Raw genomic sequence first — 18365 nt, forward strand, 5'->3', positions numbered from 1 at the left:
TTGAAAATAACTGATCAGATGTTGTGACAGTACTAAATATGGGTTCCACTCCACACTGGAGTGGGTTATTATATTACTGCGTACACAACTGACATAATCAACTTCCTTTACAAATCATTGTCTTTTTTCATCTTACACACATTACTTTGTACAACCAACATTCACATAGTGTAATGCGCTAGGTGATGGTGGTGTAGTGAATAGAGGTCTGGGTTTCTAAACACTGTGAGGCTAGTTTCTCATCGCAAGACTCCTACCCCAGTGTGGACTGAGGACAGTCTGGAACTGATCTGATCTTAACTCTTTAGCAGACTGAGTGTTACCAGTTTATGTGTGGGCTATGCAGTGGTTTACTAGTTGGCCTGTGTTGTTGGCCATTTACTCTGTGGAAATCTGGAGTAACTAAGAAAAACACTGACATAGTTGATGGTTCAAGTGAAAACATTAGGAAATCTTTTTGGTAGAGTATGTATATTTTAGAAACTGGTGTTGTGTACCAGGATATTGTTAAAATGACCCACAAAGCCATTTAGAATACATGCTGCATTCATTTAGGACCTCTGCCACAGAAAAAAAAGTCCACAGCCTATAAGGCCAACTTAAATCATCAAAGTGTTAAAAATCCTGTATCTTAACCTCAACTTCTGTTAACTTCAAAAAAGCATGTATATTCCAGATATTTATTTCAAGTTTGTATTGAACAGATGAACTATTGTTGTCCTTCTGATCTATGCATCCACAGACGGGGTCCTTGCCCCATCACACATTATCAATGAAAAGTGACAGAAATCATGTTGGGGGGGACTGACTTTCTTGAGGGAGAGAGATTCTATTTTCTGGACTGATGGAAATGATCCACTTAAGACGGACAGATGGATGTGCATGTTAAGGTAAATACTGTGCGTAGTTTACCTTAACATGCACACATTACCGCTCAATTCATGAAGTATGAGCAGTTTTACTTACAGCAATATTGGCGGAGGCCACCACCCGCGCTGCATTCCGCTGGTTTATGACTCCCTGCCCCCACTCACTTGTGTGCAGATCTTTGGATTTTTGCAGCTTCGGGTTTCTGCAAAGGCTTCTGAAACACCCGCTGCATGATCTACTGTTGGCCTGATTCAAACTAACAGCCACCTTAATATCCTGGCAATAAGTCCCCTTAAGTTTTAGATAATAGCTTACTTTAACATCTACACCCAGCAAACAAGAGTAAACAAATGTCAAAGTTACAGTTACTTATTTGGCATGCTACTTTATCCTGAATATTGGCCTAGTTTACATTTTCAAGACAGCACTATGCTTAATTTAGCACTAATCTAACATTATTATTATGTTTGCTAGCTTAAAGCACACGTAGCTAGCTAAGAGGCTAACCTATATTGTGCAGCCTGTTGCACATTTCAACAAGGTATTACATATCTCTAACCCATGAAATTGATACAGTGCAGTCAGAACGACAACAACGGTGGTTTAAGATCAAATACAGGACATTTCCAACGTATTGTTTGCATGCATGCTGAAGTTACTTCATAGACAGTAAAGTTGTACTTACGTAGCAGAGTCGAAAAACGCAATGATCGTCGGGATCGTTGTATGTGCGCACTGACGTGTCACGTCAATGGTCACGTGGCAAAATAAATCATAATAGAAATGATGCATTCTGCTCAATTTCCTCAGCTCACTCCACCTGCTCTCGAGCAAAATGAAATGATAGGAAATGAATATAGTCCATTTAAGGATATTTAATATTGGCCCTCTGCTTCTTAATCATGGAGAAATAACAACTTCAAATAAGTCCAACATTTAAACACTGTAACCAATGGATGATATTAAGCTTAAAGCATATCGTTTTACAGAGAAACAGCCGATATTTTGTGACCTGTTTTGACAAAAAATATGATTCAGTTAACAGTTACCATGGAAACGAACGTCTCTTTCTTCGTCTGTATCCGACGGTGAGGGATTTACATGCGGGTCATAGAATATGAATGGAAATGAAAATGTGTCATTTATTTGTTTGTTTGTTATCCAACTCCACTTACTCAGGAGCTAAATACTAATAAAACAAATACAGTCAAGCAACCCGCACGTTGGCTAATCCCCTTGCAGTATGTGACGAGTAGGGATGAGACTGTGTTGGCCAAAGTGATGCACCATGCACGATAAATGATTGCCTGAAGGAAAATATGTCTTCCTATTCATTTATTTGTTTGTTTATAATCCAACTCCATGGTCATATCCCCTTTGCGTCACTGTCGGACGCAGAGGGTCCCCTCTGCGTCCGACAGTGACGCAAAGGGGATATGACCAATCGTCAGTATGTGACGAGTAGGGCTTATCACAGACAGAGGGAAATGACTTCATAAATTCATGCAGAGCTGCTTCAGTATGCTTTGACTCAAATACACGGTCCCACTGTATGTTCTGTACATCTTCAATAAAGGCATTATCACAGAAATGTCTCTTCTATATCATTTTAGGTCCAACTTTGGGGACTTTCACTTTTCTTGCCATAGCAATCATGTTATGATCACTAAATCCAATTGGCACTGAAACGACCTTTGAGCATTTATCTCCTGAATTAGTAAAAAGATGATCTATGCAAGTTGAAGACAATACACCTGCATTGTTGATATTTATTCTGGTTGGTAGATTTATCATTTGAGCTAGGTTACATACGGTGGCAGTGTCATTAAGCTTTCTTTTCATAGGGCAGTTTTTTGAGAGCCAGTCTATATTTAAGTCTCCTAAGAAATACATTTCTCTGTCTGTGTCAGAAACATTCTGAAGCATTGCACAGATTTTTTCAAGATATGCTGCATCCGAGGAAGGTGGTCTACAGCAGCAGCAGATTAGTAATGGCTTTAGATGTGGCAAGTGAACCTGGATCCAGATTGATCTACATCTGTCAAGTCCAGATCTCCTCTTTGTTTTATTGGAATGTGGTCTTGTACATAAAAGGCTCCTCCTCCCCCGTATCTGTTTCTATCAAGTCTAATTATATTGTAGCAGAGCAGGACATTGAACATAAGGTGAACAGGAAGTGACATCACACACAAGGAGGGGGAGGAGAGTTTTCAAATGAGAGGCACCTGGGAGTGACATACAGACACAGAGAGGGAGAGTGTGACTGAGGGTGAGAAGGAAGGTCAAACAAAGGAGAACAAAGAAGCGTGAAGCAGACTGAGTGATAGAAGTGAGAAAAGAAGCGTAAGGAAAATAATCCAGGACGGGAATCAAAACTAAAATAATCTGAGGAAACTGGAGATGGTTCGTTGAAAAAGGATCGGATTAACCGGAGAAAAGGACTGAGTTCCAGGGAACAGGCCGACAGCCTTAGGCCGGTTTGGAGGTCATCGAAACCCCTCTCTCTGTCTGGATTCAAACGTCGCACTCCCTCAGATAAGTCTGGGTTCCCCCACCCCCTTACTCTCCAGGCTTCTCAGCTGGCTGCCCAGTTCACCTGCTCTTTCTCCCATTCCAACCCACTCACTCACACCTTCCTACACTCTCCCCTCCTGATCTACATTCTCCTTCATTCATCCATGCTCACACACTCACATACAACCTTATGAACTGAACTGGACTCTTCTACACCCACACACACACACACTCAGCACCTTCAGAAGAAAGAACTGAACTCTGAACCTGAATACACATACACTTACCTGCTCCCCTCCCCCCATTCACACTACCTACTTAACCAATTATTGACATTTTGAACTGTTTTGAACTGTTTAACAATTATATTACGTTACGTATGAACTGATATTGAATTTGAGTTTAATTGTTGGATGATATATTTGTTTGAAACTGTGGACTTACCTGATCATTGAAGATTAATCAAATTTTTGTTTAACTTAATAGAAAACTACCTTAATTGATCCTGTTTTTGGTTGTTCTTGTAGCGAGACAATTAGCCGGGACACTTTATTAACTCTCCTACACTCTATATAATTACAATCATTTAAGTTGTCTTTTTTGACAGTACGATTTATATCCTGTCTGGCGCCCAACGTTTATATTTTGCTTGTTAGGAGAGGCGTCTCCGCTACAATATTGTAACCTTGTATAAATACCTCAGTATTGTCAATTGAATCATCCAAATGAGTTTCAGAAATCGCTACTATATGTAGATCATTTTCAAACATTATTTTACTCAACTCAGTTACCTTGTTTTTCAGACTACAGATGTTTAAGTGGGCAACTTTGAGTCCTTTTTTGGGAAGTTTGATAGACATTTAAAGTTAGTAAGGATTTGCAGAATAGATGTCAACTCTAAAAAATAAATAAAAAAAACCCCATAGTAAAAACACAAAAACATGTAGATCAGCAAACCACAAACTATGCAAATGTTTCCAAATCCTTTAAGCTCCTGACCATTAGCACTTGTGTCTGCTCAGGTGCACCATTTAGCTTTATGTAGACTTTGCAGTTGGACGACCATGTTGCTTGTATTTTTCCCTCTTTGCGTCGGTACCGAGCTCTTTTAGCGATGTCAGCATTGCTCTTCTGGTTGGCGTTGCTCGTCTGGTTGGGAATAGAATGTTTGATAGTAGTTTTCAAAGCGTTGTTTAACTTTCTCTGGACAAGTTTCTATTTCTTTTGTTGCAGAATGTCTTCTTTTATGTTTAGTTCTATCCGCTTGTTGTTTTCTTAACTTCTATGATAGAAGTCTCAGTGATTTCCCACCGACTTCATAGTATTGTTGCTTTGTGAAAAGGAGTTTTCTTTGGATTTCCTGAGTATTTATTTCATCTATTTCTTTTTTTCATTGTATAATCTTATGTTTGTTGTCATCTTGGGGAGACTTTGCATGTTGGTTCTGTCGTCTCTTCAAGTCCTCTTCTCATGTTCTAACTTTTTCTTCTCTAATTGTCTTCTCATATGAGGAGATGGCTATTATTTGACCCCTGATCACCGCTTTTAGTGCATCCCAGAGAATAGCTGGAGTCACTTCTTCATCATCATTATTTTCCAAATCCATTTTAATTTCACTTTTCAAGGTATCTTTAATAACTTGGTTATTGAGAATGTTTGAGTTCAGTCTCCAGAGAGTGGACTTCCTCTTCCTGTTCAACTGGACTGACATAGAAATGGGACCATGGTCTGAAATAGTACTGGCTCCTGTTTCACAATCATCCACTCAACTTGTTTTCCCACATTGATTTTCTGCAGAAGACATGAACACACATTCTTTGCCGTTCCTTCTTTCTCTGTACCTCTGTTCCCTCACCATACAAGGCGGCAGTGTGTTACCCCAAAATACATAAAACACACAAACACATCATTTTAATATCACAGGATGTGACAGAGCTATTTAAATGGGCAGGAAAACATTTCAACGTTAACAACAAATCTCCTCAAAACCATGACAAGATATACAGGAGGGAGAACAGCGACCTCTGCTGGGCAAATTAAAACAGTACGTGGATGGGAGAAAACGAAAACGAAACTTCTCACATGTAGCACAAGTAGGCTACAGGTCCCCGTCCCATGGAACAGGAAGTAGCTGTTTGTCTGGTTAGACTGCAGCGTTTCTCTCCGCCTCCTGTTGATCACATCTACTTCCCCAACGAGGCGCGGCTCATCTGGAACCAGCCTCATATATTCATGTGAAGACTGAAGCCCTTGCTGTCTGTGATCACCTGTCGACGGCGGCCTGAGGTAAGCTGACGACAGCCGATGGGAACTTGTGATGACTGATATGTGGGCTGCTTGTGGCTCCGTGATGCGGATCACGTTGGTGCTGGTTTACCGGAGACCTGTTCTTGTGTAACGCTGGCTGGATGTGTGGAGATACCATGAAGTACACACGTCCTGTACTCAAGTAGAAGTACGCATACTTGTGTTCAAAAATACTCTGGTGAAAGTAGAAGTAGGCTACTGGTTCTACTTCTTTACTTAAGTCAAAGTGTAAAAGTACTGGCTCTGACATCAGGAAGTAAAAAGTATCACTATGAAGGACAATTCTACTGGCTGTTTGTTGACAAGACCAACTGAAACTCTCGTCAAATTAATGAGAAAATAAATAATCGTTGATTCCCCTCAAATGTATTAAAACTAAAGTAACAAGCCTGTTTGGAAAATGTGATGAGTAGAAAGTACAAATATGAGTTGTTAAATGTTAAATGTGATTTAGGAATGAAGACGAGCTCTTCTTGTCCTGGTTCTTGTTTGCTTGTTTACTCCGTCGGCTGCATAGCTGTGAAGTTATCCAGTTCACCAGCCGTTTGTGCTTTTGATTCACATCTAGAAAACTGGGCTCATGTGGGACACGCCTGACTGAAATGACGCAGCTTCAAGGGGGCGGGGTCACAGCAAAGGGGCAGGGCTAATGTCAATCAGAAGCTGTCAGTGACGTATAGGATTCTGACTAAATGAATGTTGAGGATATAAATCAGTCATAAATAATGATCAAATCATGTTTGTGATTCATTCAAGCAACAAAATATGCATCGAGTTGTTGGAATGTGTTTTGGTTTGTTGGTCTAGTCGTCCCACTTTCTCAAATCTGATGCTAATGTGGGACAGCATGCTTTGGGTCATCTGGGACAGTCATGGAAGCTCTCTAAACGGGGAAAGGTGCATTCAGGGACTTCCTGAATCAAACCAGGAAGGAGAAACTACCTGCAGATGTCAGACAGGGCTTCATGGCAAATACAGTCGCTCCCGGTCTAAACACTGATTCTCTAGATAACTAGCACATACTCAGCTAGCTCTATAGCTAGCAACATTAGCCTGCCAACTAGCCCAGTTAACTCCTTGGTCTCATGCTGGTAGACAATGTTCTGTTCTCTCGCTCTCTCTATCGGATTCATGAAGCTTAACTACTGAGAATCTGAAATCTAAATGTATTGTATCAGGATGCAGGAGCAGAGACCAGACTCCCCTGGACCTGGACCTGGACCTGGACCTGGACCTGGACCTGGACTCAGCTGTGTGTCCATGAAGAGTGACCGGTCTATGGATCGCTTTATTCACTTTAAAGCTGAACAAGCTGCTGATGGAAGGTAAGAACTGAACCTGCACTCTCCTTAGAGGATGAATCAGGTCTAGACCAGCCCCCTTAAACAGTAAACCAGCCCTGAATCCTGCAACCCGTCAGGTCTTCTGAGTCACGATGATGTGAGAGAGTGACAGTGTCGTGTTTCACTGAAACTCTCACAGAAAGGACCAATTAAATGGTTTTTAACTGGGATTAAACTACAAAATAATAAATATACAATCAAACCTTAAAGAGACAGTGAGGAGAAAACCTTCTGAAAGAAAAGACTCATAGACGCTGAGAAACCTTAAGAGTTAGAGAGAAGCTAACTTGGCTAACGTGAAGGCTAACGACATAGAGAAGTAGCAGCGAGGCTAAGCTAAGCTAAGAACAAAAAGACTCCAAACCAACAGACACCAAAGACACCTCTCACTCAAGGGAGGTTGTAGAGTAGTAAAGTAAGACACTTTATATCCAGCAAACTCTTATTTTAGTTGCTAAGGTAACTGATAATGCCCGAGGACGTGTCTATTATCAGGAGGTAATGGACTACGTGGAGGCCAGAACCGTCCGATGCCCAGTGGAGAGTTAGCAACCAAAATGTAAAGTGTTTTAAGAGTCATAACTCCGTTTTCCCATCATTGTCACCCCATACAGTTCTAATGCAACGGAAACGTTGTCCACTGCTCCTAGTGTGAGTGTAGCACTAAGACGAGTGTTCACATGTCCACGTGGTCTCATGTGACCCAGATCCATTCAAAGTATTGATCCTGACACTAGCATCAACTCTCAGAACATGACTCATCAATATCATCAAAGCAAACTGATTCATGAAGCTTAACTAGTGAGAATCTTAAAGTGTATTTATTGTATCAGGATGCAGCAAGAGAGACCAGACTCACCTGGACCTGGACCTGGACTTGGACCCAGCTGTGTGTCTATAAAGAGTGACCGGTCTATGGGTCAACCTATTCATTTTAAAACAGAACAAGCTGCTGATGGAAGGTAAGAACTGAACCTGAACTCTCCTTCGCGGATTAATCAGGTCTAGAGTCAGAGTCAGAAGCTAACTTGGCTAACGTGAAGGCTAACGACATAGAGAAGTAGCAGCGAGGCTAAGCTAAGCTAAGCTAAGAACAAAAAGACTCCAAACCAACAGACACCAAACTCGAGCACCGTCTTCCTCTCACTCAAGGGAGGTTGTAGAGTAGTAAAGTAAGACACTTTATATCCAGCAAACTCTTATTTTAGGTGTTAAGGTAACTGATAATGCCCGAGGACGTGTCTATTATCAGGATGTACACCATCTGGACCAAGACCTGAATGAGGTTTCCTGCAGGTTTGAGAAGCCAACGGTTAGCTACTAAGATGACTTTAACACGTAGCTGTAAAGTTGACCTTGAATTATGAAGCTAACTTTGTTAGCAGCTTCACACCAGAATCCACATGGATCCAGATCCAGTAAGGTTGCTGCTCAGGGTGCCGCTCTGCCGCTTGTGTTCATCAGAACCCGAGGCTTCAAAACCGTAGTCCACAAACCAACGGGTGACGTCGCCATGACAACGTCCACTTGTGATCTCCAGTCTGTGCTTTAGTGACTCTTTGAACTTGGTTTTCTCCACAGAGTTCAGCAGATCTCAGAGGTTCCGTTTACCCGGCAGCATCAAACACACCTGGACTCCATATTTATGGTGAGTACATGTACAAGCTCACCTTTCACTATGAACCACATCCACTACAGATTCAATGCTGAACTGGTTCTAGTGGTCTCCATGCTGCTCAGACCCACACATGAATCCCATGTTGGGTTCTTTAGAGTTCATGTTCAGTTTATCCTTCTGTTCCAGCTGCTGGAGGAGAACATCTGCACTTTTGTGAAGAACGAGCTGAAGAAGATCCAGAAGGTCCTGAGTCCAGATTACCCAGAATGCTTGGAGAGTGAGAATGAGGAGTTGTTGGACGGTGAGGATGAAGAGCAGAGGAGGAGGAGCAGAGAGGCGTTTCAGAAGATCACAGTGGACTTCCTGAGGAGAATGAAGCAGGAGGAGCTGGCTGACTGTGTGCTGATGGGTAAGAGGATTTTAACAGATTTAACATGGTGGAAAGAAGAGAAGGATTCAATATGAAGAACTTCATATTTCCAAACTCTTAATAGGCTGCACACAACTTCAATGTTTGTTAATGTTCGGATGTCAGAATCGATATTCCAACACTCAAGTTCTACAGAGTTCAGACAGGATCACGACCGTTTCAGAGAAACAGGTGTTTCACTTCACCCAGTGACCGTGTTAACTGGTGACTTTCAGCTCGTAGGAACTAAATGGTTAGGTTACGGTCTACCAGGATATTTAGAAAACCCAACGGTACTATTTTCAACACGTCATCATACCGTCTCTTTCTATGATGCTGTATTGTGATGTGTTGTAGTGACTGACTCGTGGAGCTTTGCAGCTGCATTTCAAAGGGTTATATCCTTCAGTTCTGTTTGTCTTGTAAAAGTCTTTTATTTATTTTATGTTGCACCTGATTGATATTGTCTCCAATAGTTCTGATTTAATCATTAAATAAGTCACTCATACTGAGGACTACAGGGATACATGGCTCTAATACATGGCTTGTTCATAGACTGTAAAAGGGTCTGTAGGATCCACTAACTGGGTTCCTTTGTTGTTTATCCAGGAACCGCTGGTGCAGTGTACCAACGTAAACTCAAGTCTAACCTCAAGAAGAAGTTCCAGTGTTTGTTTGAGGGCATCACTAAAGCCGGAAACCCAACCCTCCTGAATCAGGTCTACACGGAGCTCCACGTCACAGAGGGAGGGACTGCAGAGGTCAATGAGGAACATGAGGTCAGACAGATTGAAACGGCATCCAGGAAACCAGACAGACCAGAAACAACCATCAGACAAGAAGACATCTTTAAAGGCTCACCTGGAAGGGATGAACCAATCAGAACAGTGATGACAAAGGGAGTGGCTGGCATCGGGAAAACAGTGTTAACACAGAAGTTCACTCTGGACTGGGCTGAAGACAAAGCCAACCAGGACATACAGTTCACGTTTCCATTCACTTTCAGAGAGCTGAACCTGCTGAAAGAGAAGAAGTTCAGCTTGGTGGAACTCCTTCATCACTTCTTCCCTGGAACCAAAGAAGCAGGAATCTGCAGGTTTGAAGGGTTCCAGGTTGTGTTCATCTTTGACGGTCTGGACGAGTGTCGACTTCGTCTGGACTTCCACAACAACGAGATCCTGACTGATGTTACAGAGTCCACCTCAGTCCAAGTGCTGCTGACAAACCTCATCAGGGGGAAACTGCTTCCCTCTGCTCGCCTCTGGATCACCACAAGACCTGCAGCAGCCAATCAGATCCCTCCTGGGTGTGTTGACATGGTGACAGAGGTCAGAGGGTTCACTGACCCACAGAAGGAGGACTACTTCAGGAAGAGGTTCAGAGATGAGGAGCAGGCCAACAGGATCATCGCCCACATCAAGACCTCACGGAGCCTCCACATCATGTGCCACATCCCGGTCTTCTGCTGGATCACTGCTACAGTTCTGGAGGACGTGTTGAAGACCAGGGAGGGAGGGGAGCTGCCCAAGACCCTGACCGACATGTACATCCACTTCCTGGTGGTTCAGTCCAAACTGAAGAACGTCAAGTATGATGGAGGAGCTGAGACGGATCAACACTGGAGTCCAGAGACCGGGAAGATGATTGAGTCTCTGGGAAAACTGGCTTTTGAGCAGCTGCAGAAAGGAAACCTGATCTTCTATGAACCAGACCTGACAGAGTGTGGCATCGATATCAAAGCAGCCTCAGTGTACTCAGGAGTGTTCACACAGGTCTTCAGAGAGGAGAGAGGACTGTACCAGGACCAGGTGTTCTGCTTCGTCCATCTGAGTGTTCAGGAGTTTCTGGCTGCTCTTCATGTCCATCTGACCTTCATCAAGTCTGGTGTCAATCTGATGGCAGGAAGACCAACAACCTCCAGACACAAACCTAAACTAACACATCTGCACCGGAGAGCTGTGGACAAGGCCTTACAGAGTCCAAACGGACACCTGGACCTGTTCCTCCGCTTCCTTCTGGGTCTGTCACTAGAGACCAATCAGAAACATCTACGAGGTCTGCTGACACAAACAGGAAGTAGCTCACAGACCAATCAGGAAACAGTCCAGTACATCAAGAATAAACTGGTTAAGAAGCTGTCTCCAGAGAGAAGCATCAATCTGTTCCACTGTCTGAATGAACTGAATGATCGTTCTCTGGTGGAGATGATCCAACGGTACATGACTTCAGGACTTCTCTCCGACAATGAACTGTCTCCTTCTCTTTGGTCAGCTCTGGTCTTCATCTTACTGTCGTCAGAAAAACGTCTGGACGTGTTTGACCTGAAGAAATACGAAGCTTCAGAGGAGGCTCTTCTGAGGCTGCTGCCGGTGGTCCAAGCCTCCAGCAAAGCTCTGTAAATATAGTTTTTATATTCAAAATACAACGAACCACCATGGAATTCCAAGGTTCTATCTGCATTCTGAATGATTTGATTGGTTTTCCAAACAGCAAAAAGTAAATAATAAATAGTAGTCATCCAAATAGTTACTTGAGGAAAAAACTATTTAGTGAAAAAACTATTCAAGTACTGAGTACTTGCTGATTTACTGTTTCAATAATCAGAACCTGAACGTAAAATAGACAAAAATATAAAATGTCAATGTGCAAATTCAGATATTACCAAACATTACCCCTTCAATTAAACCACAAAATCCTTACAAAATAACATTAATTAAGGCTAATTAAGACACAAGAAACACTAATAATCCTCAAATTGGGTCAATTTAGTCGTTGCAAACATTCTGTGTTCAAAACATTCTCTTCAGTCATCATGAATACAGGATAGTGGTGGATGGATGGATGGATGGATGGATGGATGGATGATGGATGGATAGATAGATAGATAGATAGATAGATAGATGGATGATGGATAGATAGATAGATAGATAGATGGATGATGGATAGATAGATAGATAGATAGATAGATAGATAGATAGATAGATAGATAGATAGATAGATGTGATGGATGGATAGATAGATAGATAGATAGATAGATAGATAGATAGATAGATAGATAGATAGATAGATAGATAGATAGATAGATGGATGATGGATAGATAGATAGATAGATGGATGATGGATAGATAGATAGATAGATAGATAGATAGATAGATAGATAGATAGATGGATGATGGATAGATGGATAGATGGATAGATGGATAGATAGATAGATAGATAGATAGATGGTTATGCACTAGATGTCCGGTGTTCCCGTCTGGACGTTGTCATGTTTGGACTAAGTGCCCCCGCGGCCGGCCTTACTCCCAAGCTCACGGACCCCTGGGCGTCTGGCCACCCACCTCTTCTAATCTGTTTCCATGGCTGATGAAACAGTTTCTGCTGCTCACGACTTCCACCAAAAGAACAAATCACTAAAGAAACCAAACTCTTTTCTCTGCAGTTTGATGTTTAAATATTTGGGCATCAAAATGAACGTGTTAACGCGGGATGATTCATTTGTGGATTTAACACATTCATCTTTTTAATGCATTAACACTGTTGGCTCTCTGTACGTTGAAGTATAAAGAGAGAGAGAGTGAGACGGTGAGTATGAAGTCAGCGGTTAGATTACAGCGTGGTACAGTGTGCAGCAGTGTATTGTGGGTACCGCATGTTTGTCGGTGAATAAATGCTACAACCAGACACAAGCTAACATTCCGTGTCTTGCCGTCAGCCGTCTGATAATTAAAGTGAAGGGGATTAGCACCGAAGTAAGCCAGACTTGTTCTGTTTTTTATTCTACATTTCTGATTCCTCTTCAGACTCAGTGGCTGTAACCTCTCAGAGAGAAGCTGGGAAGGTCTGTCCTCAGTTCTCAGCTCCCAGTCCTCCAGTCTAAGAGACCTGGACCTGAGTTACAACGACCTGCAGGATTCAGGACTGGAGCTGCTGTCTGCTGGTCTGAAGAGTCCACACTGTGGACTGGAAACTCTCAGGTCAGACTCAAGGACTTTGAGAAGTTTACCTATGAAGCTTCCAATGATCCGTTTACATGCACCAAATATTCACTTCTTTGCTCTTATTCCTGAAAAGACACTTTTGCTACTAATCTGTTTCCATGGCTGATGAAACCCGTTTCTGCTGGTAACGATCTAACAGCAGAAGAACAAAATCACTAAAGAAACCAAACGTCTTGTTTGTCTTTCCCCTGCCGTTCTAACTTTGAATAGTTTTACAAATCCAGCTGGCGTTTCTAAATGCTGTTGTCGTCATGAGGCTATGAACTCAGACAGGACGGCGTTTGGTTTCCTGGTGTATCTGGGACTTCACAACATGTACAAAGCAGCAATAGTGGTTATTTCATCCGTGATGGAGGAACCCTGGTTGTTTCTACATGGAGATAAGCCCCGCCTCCTCGCTGGTGTGTCTAGCATGAGTGTCGTGACTAAACACAAATGATCCCACAAATAAAACCAATTCATCCTGCAGTCAAACTCAAACATCACTTCAGGTTTGGTGTGAACGCAGCAGAAGAACTCACTTTCTGCTTGGAATGATACAATTCTATCTAGTAAAACATGAAAAGAATCAATGATTTTCAAGGAATACAAAGAGTTTTCTCATCATGTTTGAACACGTGAAGTTAGTGTTGGAACAGTGTCGACAGAAGTTACATTGAATTCTTTTCTACCCCATTTTACATTTATTTCTGGTTTTAGGATGAGTTTTTTTCTCATTGATAAAATCCTTGCTGGTTAAGTTTAAAGGTCAATGAATGAAATGTTCTTGTTGGTCTTGTGAAGGACTGCAATACAAACACAAGTTAAGTCTTTGTAAAGCCTGTTTTCGATCTTGCTGAGGAGTTTTCATTGTTAATTCCAAGGAGACGAACAGTTGTTTGTTCTAGTTTCATCACACATTTCTGATTCCTCTTCAGACTCAGTGGCTGTAACCTCTCAGAGAGAAGCTGTGAAGGTCTGTCCTCAGTTCTCAGCTCCCAGTCCTCCAGTCTAAGAGACCTGGACCTGAGTAACAACGACCTGCAGGATTCAGGACTGGAGCTGCTGTCTGCTGGTCTGAAGAGTCCACACTGTGGACTGGAAACTCTCAGGTCAGACTCAAGGACTTTGAGAAGTTTACCTATGAAGCTTCCAATGATCCGTTTACATGCACCAAATATTCACTTCTTTGCTCTTATTCCTGAAAAGACACTTTTGCTAAAGTTCACATGGCGGCTCTAAAAGAGCAGTTGAACACATGAATGTCTGATATGTTCTGAGACTCCAAGTTTTGTATTTGACTTTATTCTCAGAATACTTGTTATTTAATTAATAATGTTACTTAATTCCTCCAGTTCAATATGAAAACTGACAACAAACAGAGTTGAGATGTTATTGAATTAGAGTTTTCTTTGCTAGTTGGTTTAAATCAGTAGCCAGATCTTTGTTGGGACACCAGGTCTGAAAACAGACCACATAGACTGGTTCTACTGTTGTTTCTTGACTTCTCGTCCTCCTCTATCCGTCTCTGTCCATCACTCAGCCACGCTTATCCCACCCAGTACAACATCAACACAACAACAGAGAATGATCACTTTTTCTCAGTTTAAAAGTCCCCAGAAGTGACAGAAGTGTGTGTGTCTTCAGTCTGTCAGGTTGTCTCATCACAGAGGACGGCTGTTCTTCTCTGGCCTCAGCTCTGGACTCCAACCCCTCCTATCTGAGACAGCTGGACCTGAGCTACAATCATCCAGGAGACTCAGGAGTCAAGCTGCTGTCTGCTGGACTGGAGGGTCCACACTGGAGACTGGACTCTCTCAGGTGAGGACAGATGGACAGACATCAGACTGGACTCTCTCAGGTGAGGACAGATGGACAGACATCAGACTGGACTCAGGTGAAGACAGATGGACAGACATCAGACTGGACACTCTCAGGTGAGGACAGATGGACAGACACCAGACTGGACACTCTGGTGAGGACAGATGGACAGACATCAGACTGGACACTCTCAGGTGAGGACAGATGGACAGACACCAGACTGGACACTCTGGTGAGGACAGATGGACAGACATCAGACTGGACTCTCAGGTGAGGACAGATTGACGGACATCAGACTGGACTCTCAGATGAGGACAGATGGACAGACATCAGACTGTACTCAGGTGAGGACAGGTGGACAGACATCAGACTGGACACTCTCAGGTGAGGACAGATGGACAGACATCAGACTGGACACTCTCAGGTGAGGACAGATGGACAGACATCAGACTAGACTCTCAGGTGAGGACAGGTGGACAGACATCAGACTGGACTCTCAGGTGAGGACAGGTGGACAGACATCAGACTGGACACTCAGTAGAAGACAGGTGGACAGACATCAGACTGGACTCTCAGGTGAGGACAGGTGGACAGACATCAGACTGGACACTCTGGTGAGGACAGATGGACAGACATCAGACTGGACACTCTCAGGTGAGGACAGATGGACAGACACCAGACTGGACACTCTGGTGAGGACAGATGGACAGACATCAGACTGGACTCTCAGGTGAGGACAGATTGACGGACATCAGACTGGACTCTCAGATGAGGACAGATGGACAGACATCAGACTGTACTCAGGTGAGGACAGGTGGACAGACATCAGACTGGACACTCTCAGGTGAGGACAGATGGACAGACATCAGACTGGACACTCTCAGGTGAGGACAGATGGACAGACATCAGACTAGACTCTCAGGTGAGGACAGGTGGACAGACATCAGACTGGACTCTCAGGTGAGGACAGGTGGACAGACATCAGACTGGACACTCAGTAGAAGACAGGTGGACAGACATCAGACTGGACTCTCAGGTGAGGACAGGTGGACAGACATCAGACTGGACACTGTCAGGTGAGGACAGATGGACAGACATCAGACTGGACACTCTCAGGTGAGGACACATGGACAGACATCAGACTGGACTCTCAGGTGAGGACAGGTGGACAGACATCAGACTGGACTCTCAGGTTAGGACAGGTGGACAGACATCAGACTGGACTCTCAGGTGAGGACAGATGGACAGACATCAGACTGGACACTCAGTAGAAGACAGGTGGACAGACATCAGACTGGACTCTCAGGTGAGGACAGGTGGACAGACATCAGACTGGACACTGTCAGGTGAGGACAGATGGACAGACATCAGACTGGACTCTCAGTTGAGGACAGATGGACAGACAGACTGGACACTCTCAGGTGAAGACAGATGGACAGACATCAGACTGGACACTCTCAGGTGAGGACAGATGGACAGACATCAGACTGGACACTCTCAGGTGAGGACAGATGGACAGACATCAGACTGGACACTCAGGTGAGGACAGATGGACAGACATCAGACTGGACACTCAGGTGAGGACAGATGGACAGACATCAGACTGGACACTCAGGTGAGGACAGACATCAGACTGGACTCTCAGGTGAGGACATATGGACAGACATCAGACTGGACACTCTCAGGTGAAGACAGATGGACAGACATCAGACTGGACTCTCAGGTGAGGACAGATGGACAGACATCAGACTGGACACTCAGGTGAGGACAGGTGGACAGACATCAGACTGGACACTCAGGTGAGGACAGATGGACAGACATCAGACTGGACTCTCAGGTGAGGACAGACATCAGACTGGACTCTCAGTTGAGGACAGATGGACAGACATCAGACTGGACTCTCAGGTGAGGACAGGTGGACAGACATCAGATTGGACTCTCAGGTGAGGACATATGGACAGACATCAGACTGGACACTCTCAGGTGAAGACAGATGGACAGACATCAGACTGGACTCTCAGTTGAGGACAGATGGACAGACATCAGACTGGACACTCTCAGGTGAGGACAGATGGACAGACATCAGACTGGACACTCAGGTGAGGACAGATGGACAGACATCAGACTGGACTCTCAGGTGAGGACAGACATCAGACTGGACTCTCAGTTGAGGACAGATGGACAGACATCAGACTGGACTCTCAGGTGAGGACAGGTGGACAGACATCAGACTGGACTCTCAGGTGAAGACATATGGACAGACATCAGACTGGACACTCTCAGGTGAAGACAGATGGACAGACATCAGACTGGACTCTCAGTTGAGGACAGATGGACAGACAGACTGGACACTCTCAGGTGAAGACAGATGGACAGACATCAGACTGGACACTCTCAGGTGAGGACAGATGGACAGACATCAGACTGGACACTCTCAGGTGAGGACAGATGGACAGACATCAGACTGGACACTCAGGTGAGGACAGATGGACAAACATCAGACTGGACTCTCAGGTGAGGACAGATGGACAGACATCAGACTGGACTCTCAGGTGAGGACAGATTGACGGACATCAGACTGGACTCTCAGGTGAGGACAGATGGACAGACATCAGACTGTACTCAGGTGAGGACAGGTGGACAGACATCAGACTGGACACTCTCAGGTGAGGACAGATGGACAGACATCAGACTGGACACTCTCAGGTGAGGACAGATGGACAGACATAAGACTGGACTCTCAGGTGAGGACAGGTGGACAGACATCAGACTGGACACTCAGGTTAGGACAGATGGACAGACATCAGACTGGACACTCAGGTGAGGACAGATGGACAGACATCAGACTGGACACTCAGGTGATGACAGGTGGACAGACATCAGACTGGACTCTAAGGTGAGAACAAGTGGACAGACATCAGACTGGACACTCAGGTGAGGACAGGTGGACAGACATCAGACTGGACTCTCAGGTGAGAACAAGTGGACAGACATCAGACAGGACATTCAGGTGAGGACAGGCGGACAGACATCAGACTGGACTCTCAGGTGAGGACAGATGGACAGACATCAGACTGGACTCTCAGGTGAGGACAGATGGACAGACATCAGACTGGACTCTCAGGTGAGGACAGATGGACAACAGTCTCTGACTGAGGAGCTGGGCTTCATGTTTACTGGTGTTTGCATGTCTTCCTGCAGGGTGGACCATGGGGGACAGCAGAGACTGAGACCTGGTCTGAGGAAGTGTGAGTATGTCTTCAGTAACTCAGCTGCTCCAGATTTGAACGTGTTCATGACTGAAATCCGATTCTAATCAGGACGTAGCGTTTGTTTCTTCGTGGCTGTAAAGATGTCGTGTTGTGTTCACACCAACCGCCACATTTTCACCTTCAATTACACACAAAGTCAACGCAGAGACGCAAACGGACGCCAATTCCTGCCGGACGGCAACGGAGGCGAATACCCAACATTCCCGTTGTTGTGGTGTTTGTGTGAGTTTA

The 18365-nt window shown here is 44.1% G+C and overlaps 3 protein-coding genes across 11 annotated transcripts in view; all 3 read left to right on the plus strand.

Moving 5' to 3' along the window:
• The first annotated feature begins 5560 nt into the window (after window positions 1–5560).
• LOC311025196 (uncharacterized protein) overlaps window positions 5561–18365 on the plus strand; it is a 228753-nt gene continuing 215948 nt past the window's right edge. The window contains exons 1-2 of the mRNA XM_084027980.1: window positions 5561–5670; window positions 6870–7016. Coding sequence (XP_083884106.1) covers window positions 6871–7016 — 146 coding nt within the window. The 5' untranslated portion in view covers window positions 5561–5670; window position 6870. The remainder of the gene's footprint in view (window positions 5671–6869; window positions 7017–18365) is intronic.
• On the plus strand, window positions 8399–15042 carry LOC311026447 (NLR family CARD domain-containing protein 3-like). Its single transcript, XM_084030016.1, has 6 exons — window positions 8399–8682; window positions 8839–9061; window positions 9671–11456; window positions 12865–13038; window positions 13980–14153; window positions 14689–15042. The coding sequence occupies exons 1-6, from the start codon at window positions 8680–8682 to the stop codon at window positions 14864–14866; spliced, it is 2538 nt and encodes an 845-aa protein (XP_083886142.1). The 5' UTR covers window positions 8399–8679; the 3' UTR covers window positions 14867–15042.
• Window positions 15658–18365, plus strand: part of LOC311028213 (stonustoxin subunit alpha-like) — a 110190-nt gene continuing 107482 nt past the window's right edge. For 4 of the 9 annotated variants that reach the window (XM_084032600.1, XM_084032599.1, XM_084032601.1 and 1 more), the window contains exon 1: window positions 15658–18110. In XM_084032600.1, coding sequence (XP_083888726.1) covers window positions 17921–18110 — 190 coding nt within the window. In that variant the 5' untranslated portion in view covers window positions 15658–17920. The remainder of the gene's footprint in view (window positions 18111–18365) is intronic. The other 5 variants (XM_084032596.1, XM_084032597.1, XM_084032595.1 and 2 more) reach the window with 5 other exon arrangements.

The sequence above is a fragment of the Eutrigla gurnardus genome, assembly GCF_963514095.1.
Source record: "Eutrigla gurnardus genome assembly, chromosome: 1".
NCBI classification, from domain to species: Eukaryota; Metazoa; Chordata; class Actinopteri; order Perciformes; family Triglidae; genus Eutrigla; species Eutrigla gurnardus.